At 52.5% G+C, this 8,308-nt stretch overlaps 1 protein-coding gene across 1 annotated transcript in view; it reads left to right on the forward strand.

The window, feature by feature from the left end:
* Lad1 (ladinin 1) overlaps positions 1–7,741 on the forward strand; it is a 14,398-nt gene extending 6,657 nt beyond the window's left edge. The window contains exons 2-10 of the mRNA XM_021162673.1: positions 379–516; positions 1,823–2,705; positions 3,337–3,441; positions 4,489–4,532; positions 5,686–5,758; positions 5,869–6,006; positions 6,311–6,397; positions 6,660–6,734; positions 7,104–7,741. Of these exons, the coding sequence (XP_021018332.1) occupies positions 379–516; positions 1,823–2,705; positions 3,337–3,441; positions 4,489–4,532; positions 5,686–5,758; positions 5,869–6,006; positions 6,311–6,397; positions 6,660–6,734; positions 7,104–7,109 (1,549 nt within the window). The 3' untranslated portion in view covers positions 7,110–7,741. The remainder of the gene's footprint in view (positions 1–378; positions 517–1,822; positions 2,706–3,336; positions 3,442–4,488; positions 4,533–5,685; positions 5,759–5,868; positions 6,007–6,310; positions 6,398–6,659; positions 6,735–7,103) is intronic.
* The last annotated feature ends 567 nt before the right edge of the window (positions 7,742–8,308 follow it).

Below are 8,308 nucleotides of genomic sequence, written 5' to 3' on the forward strand. Positions count from 1 at the left end.
CCTTCCTTCCTTCCTTCCTTCCTTCCTTCCTTCCTTCCTTCCTTCCTTCTTTCCTTCCTAGACTCTCACTATGTAGCACAGGGTAGCCTTCTGTTCCTAGGCTCCAGCCTTCTAGCTGCCTGTTAGTACAGGCACAGACCCTCACAGACAGTTACACTGTTTCAATGAGAAACTTTGCATTTCTCTTCTTCATCCTGGGTCTCTGAAATCTGGTGTGCATTCACAAGTATAACCCATCTCTGTCCCAGTTACCTGCACTGGAATGCCCCAGGGCCACTGGCAGCAGGGCTGCCTCCAGGCAAGAAGTCTTCTCCAAGTCTGGCTGGAGAAGGTGTTCACCTGGCTCTGGGTTGTGTTGACCCTTCCTCCTTCTCCTAGCCTTGCCCGACAGCGGACTTTGGAGGATGAAGAGGAACAGGAGCGGGAACGCAGGCGGAGGCACCGCAACCTGAGTTCAACCACAGATGATGAATCTACAAAACTCACCCAGAATGGAGCTCAGAGATCTGTGGAGAGGTACTTGGTTGGGTTGGGTTCTGAACATCACTTCATTGTTCTGAGTGGAAGTGGATGGGGTCTTAGCTGTCCCAGGAAGACTCTGTGAAAACAGTTTGACCTGCTAAGGATTTGGTCCTGGGATAAGGCTGATGGTGGGAAGATGAACTTCAAATTCCTCATCATCTCCAGACCCGTTCTCAGCCCAAGCACAGTCCCTACCCTTGACACACTCCCGGATGCTGTTTGGTGAACCTCTCCGTGAGCCCTACTCTGCTGACATTTTACGATGCAGCTCCCTTAAGTCCTCACGATGTCTGAGAGGCCACTGTTAATCATGCTTTACATTAGGGGAGACTCAGGGAAGCACGCTAATGCATTGAGGTCCTGGATCTAGTGAGTGTGGCCACAGTGCTCATCCATGTTTGTCAAACTTCCCTTATACAGGCTACCTCCCTATACTCTAATCCTCCCGACTCTGAGGGGAGCAAAACGGGGCAGGTCGGCAGGTCGTGACAGCTAGGTTTGGGGATGATGAGGGGAAGGAAGAGCCGGGCTGGGGAGTTACTGAATGCTGCCCACATGTTAGGACTTTGCTCATCCCAGGAGCTGCCCAACAAGCTCAGTTTACAGAATTGAAAGGCTCAGACAGTGAGCAGATGCACCTGAGATCGCATGAGAAGCTGGGACAGGAGGCACAGACAGACAGACAGACTCCTCTACATGGAGAGCATTGCCTCAGAGTTTTACAAAGGGGTTTTTGTTTGTTTGTTTTGTTTATATTGCTCTTCCCCCCCCCAACCCCCCAACGAAGAAAGATCAGGCTGTGTCTCCTGGGCTAACCCAAACCCACTGCCCTCACTGTGTTCCAGACATCCCCGTGTGACAGGCAGGGTGATGGAATGGTATCTCGGAAGCCTTGGGTTTTCCTTTAGCTCCCCACCAGTTAGCTCCCACGGCAACCTCTAGGCTCTGATGGACAGGAACTATGCTAACTCCTTTGAGCCCTCCCGGCCAGTGTTGCCCCAGGCCTAGAACCTATTATTCAGTTGCTTGATCAGTGTTGGCGACTGTGGTTGAACAGTTCACTGTTCTCTGTGATTTTATTTTTTGTTTTTGTTTGTTTTAAGAGCCCAGGGTGCTTTGTTTAAGTGACACTGTGCACGTAGACTACATAGAAATGATTATTTTAAAAATATTGATGGGGAGGGAGAGGGAGCAGTTGGGAGGCCTGGAGGTCTCACTGAGTCAGCTGTACTCAGGGTCACCCTCGCTCCTGATGTCACCTGATTCTATCTACCTTCTTTCCCCGTGTCTTTTGATTCAGGCTGCCCAGTGTGGAGGAAGCAGAGGTCTCTAAGCCGTCGCCCCCAGCCTCCAAAGATGAAGATGAAGACTTCCAGGCCATCCTTAGGACCAGAAAGGAGCGGAGACAGAGGCGGCAGGTGGTAGAGGTTGTCCAGGCACCTGTACAGGAGAGGCTAGAGGCAGAGGAGGAAAGAGACAGCCTGGGCCCTGAGCAGACCTCGTCACAGCCCCTTGTGCCTAAGAAGAAAGTGGAGGCCCTGCCTCGCCGGAGACTGAGTCGGGAGCAGAGAGGCCCTTGGGCCCAGGACGAAGAACGCCTAAAGAGCAGAGAGCTTTCGGAAGGAGAAAAGAGGCTTCCAGAGGAGACGGTGGCTCAGCAGAAGACCTTGGTCTCTGAGAAAACGCCTGTCTCAGAGAAGACCCCAGTGCCTGCCAAAAGACTGGTTTCGGAGAAAGCCTGCCCCTCAGAGAAGGGGACAGCCACAGAGAAAGCGTCTCTGACTGAGAAAAGACATAGCCCAGAGAAGTTGGTTCCAGAAAAAACAAGTGTGACAGAGAAGTCACCGGTCCCTGAGAAGACGCTTATGTCTCTGAAGACGGCAGCACCAGAGAGAAGGTCCCCTCCAGTTCTAGAAAAAGCCATCGTCTCAGAGAAGATGCAGGAGAGGAAGCTGGTGTCGGAGAAAGCATCCATCTTTGAGAAGTCACTAGTCTCAGAGGCAAAGCTGATGCCAAAGAAGGCAGCAGTGTCAGAGCAGCCCCAGACCACTGGGGGAAGCCAGGCCAACACGAGGGAGCCCAGGGGAAGGGCCCTCCCTGAGAAGAGCCCACCTTCTTCTGCAGAGCAGAGCACACCAGCCCCGCCGACCAAAGCCTCTCGCTTCCCACCCATCACACTCCAGGTTGGCATTGTTCCGTTCTGTCTCTCTCTTGCCCTCCCTAGCAGACCTTACTGCAGTCCAGCCCTTGTGGCCTCTGGCTCCCTCGTGTCCTCCTCTCCTCCCATTTTTGAGCTGGTCTTGGTGGTTTCTTCACTCTTTATTATTCCTCACTCCTGTCAGAATAGGACACTGAGTCAGGGGCAGATTATTGGACCTGCAAGGGGCCATGTGCTGGGAACACCTGGGTTCTCAAACCAGGTCCTAGACTCCAGCTCCCAAGCCATTTGCTTCTGCTCAGAGTCAGGGTAGCCTAGTCTCCTGTTTTCTAAAGAGCCTTCCAGGGAAACCAGCACCCATTAAGTATAGGCGCTTTAGGCTACAGAGCAAACTCTTAGGCTGCCTCGGATCCTTCCAAAACTAAAGCTCTGCCTGGTGGCCAGGCTACGTGAGACTATATAGCATTGCATGGCAGAGAGAGAGGGGGGGGGGTATAGGCAGTCTGATTGACTCTCTTCTTCCATGTGTAGCTTCTGGGATGAGCCAGACCACCTGAGGTCCCCCCTGGAAGTTTGGGTTTGGGGGCTTCTTGGGCCTGGGAGCACCCTACAATTGAGGAAGATGAGCTCTCGTCTGACACCTTTGCTCCACTCAGGTGAAAATTCCCAGCAAGGATGAAGATGCAGACACACCTTCACCCACCCTGCTCACCTACAGCAGTTCCCTCAAACGCTCCAGCCCCAGGACCATCTCCTTCCGGGTAAGAGCCAGGGGACCCTAGTCACCAATCAGCTGCAGAACACGCAAAGGAAACCAGTACCCATAAAGCAAGAGCTCTATGTTAGACAATAGGAAGGGTCTCTTTAGAGACTGGATGGAGAGGAGCTTTGAGTTATGGATGCCCAAACAAGAGAAGTCTTTTTTTTTTTTTTTTTTTTTTTTTTTTTTTTTTTGTTTTTTGTTTTTCGAGACAGGGTTTCTCTTTATAGCTCTGGCTGTCCTGGAACTCACTTTGTAGACCAGGCTGGCCTCGAACTCAGAAATCCGCCTGCCTCTGCCTCCCGAGTGCTGGGATTAAAGGCGTGCGCCACCACGCCCGGCGAGAAGTCATTTTAAATAAAGAGAGCAGGTTGAAGATGTAGAAAACTGGTGTGTGTGTGTGTGTGTGTGTGTGTGTGTGTGTGTGTGTGTGTGTGTAAATGAATGTGAGCAGCCCCACCTAGTGGATAAGATCAGGACTGCAGGAAGATGCACTTGCCAGACCAGATTGGCCTGTCACAACCCTCTTGTGTCTTCATCAGTCACTGTCCTTCCTTGGGAGGTAGGGGCAGGGCAGAGAGCAGCAGGTTTCTCTCCAGTGTTCTCTGCCCCTGCCTTGCTGTGGTGTGATGAAATTGGAGAGTTTCATCTGGTCTGTCTCAATGCTTTTGTTTTCTGGGTCATCTGTTCCTCCATTGATTGAATGTGCCTTGTGCCCTTGATGCGTGCTAGGCTCTGGGAAAGAGCTGGTAGGACTGAGGTTAACCAGTACTCCCAAGGCTCAAGGTCCCTGATGAGGTAGATAGGAATACAGGTTGTAGTAGGTACCTTGGCAAGGCTGGTACCTTGGAGGCTGAAACGGGGCTTTGGACCCCCCTGGAGGGTGAAGGCAGGTGCTTTCAGATAAGATTTTTAATGAAGGCTGGGTACTTTGAGGTGGGGGCTGATTCTCAGAAATTAGATGCATCCTGAGAGCTAGATGCCTCACGGGAGAGGGGACATCGACTTCCTGAGACCCTCACTTACTAACCTTACCTTCTTATTTCAGATGAGCCCCAGGAAAGACAACTCAGAAACACCCTTAACCCGCAGGTGAGCTGCCTGGAGGCCTTGCTTGCTTTTGTCTGGTCACGTGTGTATATATATATATTTTTTCCACCTGTCATCATTGTGTCAGGCTGGGCCATAAGACACATGAAGGAAGATGAAGGTTTTGCTCGTGGCTCTAAATCTGTCAGGGGGACAGGATTGACAAGAGGCCCTGGGGTTGGGTGAAATGGCACTGGGAGGGATTTGTCACCACAGCTTTGTGTGCTATGTCAGGGAGTCAAGTATCTGTCCCATGACCCTTCCCATGCTTGGAGGAGACATAGTTTTGATGGGGCTCTGAAGAGGGAGGAGGAAGCTTTGCTCTTGACGTTGGAGTGGGGAAGGGTGAGAGAACGTTCCAGAAGGGAAGCTATGATTAAGACAAAGACAAAAATGACTCAGCTGTGGCAGGCCTAGAGTGGGGCCCAGGAACCTGCATGTTTAGTAAGTACCCTTGCTTTGTCACTCTGAGGCAAGCAGAGGGAGGATGGTACACTGTGTGAGGGTGTGGGAGTAGGGGAACACAGACAAACACAAAAAAAGTTCTAAAATGTAGTGCGGGCGTTACACGTTCCGTCCACCTCGGCTGTATCCCCTGCCTACTAAACCTTTAGTAAGAGCTCGTGTTCCCAGGGCTGGGGCTGGGGTTGGGAGTGGAACAAGAGGAGAACAATGACAAGACACTCATTTGAGACCATTGAACACATAGCCACCCTAGCAGGCAGATGCAGGGACAGCGAGCGGTGTGAACCAAGAGTGGGATCATAGGAGCAGTTATGACCAGCCAGCCTGTGAGAGCTGAGGTGTTTTTAGTGGAGGTGACAGGGTGTGAGAGGGGAAGGGAGGAAGGAAGGAAACAGTGGGAAGCACTTCTGATCCTGGGATGCTGGATCAGGCAGGAAGGCTGTTCCTCAGAGGTGAGAAGGTTCCTGGAGTCTGTGGACTTCCTCCCTGCCCGAGTCAGTGCATTCCACCCTGCAGCAGCGAAGGCATCCTCGTTGCTTTCTGTCCTCCCTCTTTGCCAGCGAGCGTGATGGGGCGCCAGCATGGTGGGGTGCCAGGGGTGGGTTCTTCAAGCCCCAGAGACAGGCCTGGCCACCCTGCAGAATTTCACTCTGGCCTCCTTGGTTTGTTTTACTGTCTTCCCTTCCTACAGTGCCAGCGTGAGGCTGCCAGCTAGCACCGTCAAGCTAGGGGAGAAACTGGAGAGATACCACACAGCCATCCAGGTAGGAGCAGAGGCTATCTGTGAGGGAGGGTGGGAGCCCCCGCCAGGGTAGAGGGCATTGTTTACGAACCTCATGGTCCCAGCTCAGCCCTTGCATCTCTGATTTGGCAGAGGTCAGAATCCGTCAGGTCTCCAGGCTCCTCCCGTACTGAAGTCCTTGTCACACCTGCCGGTGTAGCCAGCAAGCGCCACCTCTTTGAGAAGGAGCTGTCAGGCCAGAACCGCACAGAACCAACCTCCATCCGAAAGGTGAGGGCCGGATCCCAGCTGCCGGGCTCTGACATCTTTGAAGCCTGGGCCTAACCCTTGGCAAGGTTAGAAACAGTGTTGTCTGTCAATGCTGGTAGGCCCTTGATTTGGCATTTGCGTTTTCTGAGATTGTGTCTCCTTAACTGGGTGCAGAACTCCCTAGGGTGGGGCCTATCCTAGGCACACATAACTTGTACCAAGTGACACTGTGGTGGACAGAATCTTGTCCCCATTCTAGGGTCTTTGGAAGAGCCTTACTGTGGTCAGGGACTCTGAACCCTAAAGGTAGACATTTTCATTCTAGGAGAATCTGCGTCTGTCAGGGGTCGTGACATCAAGACTTAACCTGTGGATCAGCAAGACCCAGGATTCGGGAGACCACGGTTCTCAGGTATCCTCGCCCACATGTTTCTTACAAGAAGGTCAGAGGAGGGATAGGCTCAGCGGCGATGGGTCATTTCAAAAGTGGAGCTGGTAGCAGGGGCTGTGGGGTAAGGACATAATCTGTGGGTGACAGCTGCACAGAGGAGAGAGTCTGGGTCCCCTTCCTTTCAGGAAAAACAGAGGCATCTGGAGTAGGGGACACGTGGGGGACTCAAGTTCCTCTTTACTCCTGTCTGAGTTCCTGCTTTTTACTCTGATGCCCTAATCAGGAGGTACGGAAAGAGGCATCAGTCACCAAGAGGGCTCAATGGGGAAGCAAGCCGTCCACATCCCTGGATGTGGAGGTGAGTGGGGTGGGGCGGGGGGGGAGAGGGGGTGGAGACTGGCCCTGAGATACAGTGGAAGGCCCCCAAACCTGTCCAAGTGATTACTCTTAAGTGGGTTGCAGTTTGGAGTTGTGTGGTCTGAGTGTCCGGGTTCTGTCTGTCCCTGTGTTCTTGGATGACCAACCCCTGAGAATGATGAGAGCCCCTGCACTGTCTTGGCTGAGCGGTAGCTTGGGTCCCCCATCTAAACATTAGGTTTCGGGTACCTTACCCAGTGTGGGCAAAGGCTTGGTTGTCCAAAGGTGTGCCTTCTTATCCAGAGGTGCCCCCACCTCCCTTAGCGCTAGCAACTCCCTTTCCTTGTTCTAATTGGCCTTTGTCCCACAGGTGTGACAAGTCCTGTCAGGACCGACCTGAAAACCTGCATCCCAAGGGCCCTTCATCATGCTGGCCCCTCTCCTGCAGAACCCCTGACTCTTGCAGACCCCATTCCCTTCCTGCCTCTGGATCAGTCTGGTCAGGGTCTTCAGGGGCCAGGAACATGACTGCCACTCCTTCAGCCCCTCTCCAGCCCAGACTGTGGGCAGGTGTTCTCTGGAACTTTCTTGTCCCGCTGAAGGTACAATGTATCCTGAACCCAGAAAGTGCCAGAGCACAGCCCTGGCCCGTCAGCCATGGAGTGTCCGTGTCCCTTTCTCCTGCTCACCCCCACCATCAAGCTGGGTTCTTTTGCCAACTGCAGAGTTACATGTCTAGCCTGCTCCCAGCAGGCACTTGGCGTGCCTGTGATATCTCCACACTGAGTGCTAGACCTATTTACCGCTCCCGGAGGCTTGTTCAAGCCAGACTGGAAAGGAGTCGCCAGGCTGCCCATGTGCTACACCCCACTGCTTGCACTGTGTTCCCCACCCTCCTGCTGCCCTGATCGGGAACGCGGTGCCTTTTCGTCTACCACATGCCTTACTCTCAGCCAGAAAAACCTTTCCCAGGAAGGATCTGATAAACTCATTCAGTCTCAGGTGTAAGTGTCTGGTAATGTCGATGGCTTTGTTCTCACAGGTTTTGCGTTCCTTCCGAGTCAGCTGCAGGGAGTGAGGGAGCGTTGGCTTCGCTGGAAGAAGAAACCCTTCCCTCATTCCCATCTCTTCTCATTTTAAGATCCTAGCTTTGTGACTTAATTGTGCATACCTGGTGTTGGGAGAGATGGCTCAGCAGATAAGAACGCTGGCTGCTCTTCAGGGGACGTAGGCTCAATTCCCAGCACCTATACATTGGCTTATAAATGTCTGAAACCCCACTTTTAGGGAATTTGTAGGCACTGCATATACACATGGTGTGTAGTTATACATGCAAGCAAGGCACACATGAAATAAAAATCATTTAAGAGCGCAGAATTTCACATAACCTCCCTTCCATACTATTCTCCCCAGTCTTCCTCCTCCCAGTCCTCAGTACCATGGTCCCATGTGTGCTTGTAGAACGCTGAGCCACTCAAAAATGCACAACAAACCCTGCAACTCTGTTATGGCCAGAGTCTGAAGGAGGTTACAGTCTTAAGCCATTCCAGCTCTTATTCCCAATCGATTGCTCTG

The sequence above is a fragment of the Mus caroli genome, chromosome 1 (assembly GCF_900094665.2).
Source record: "Mus caroli chromosome 1, CAROLI_EIJ_v1.1, whole genome shotgun sequence".
Lineage (NCBI taxonomy): Eukaryota > Metazoa > Chordata > Mammalia > Rodentia > Muridae > Mus > Mus caroli.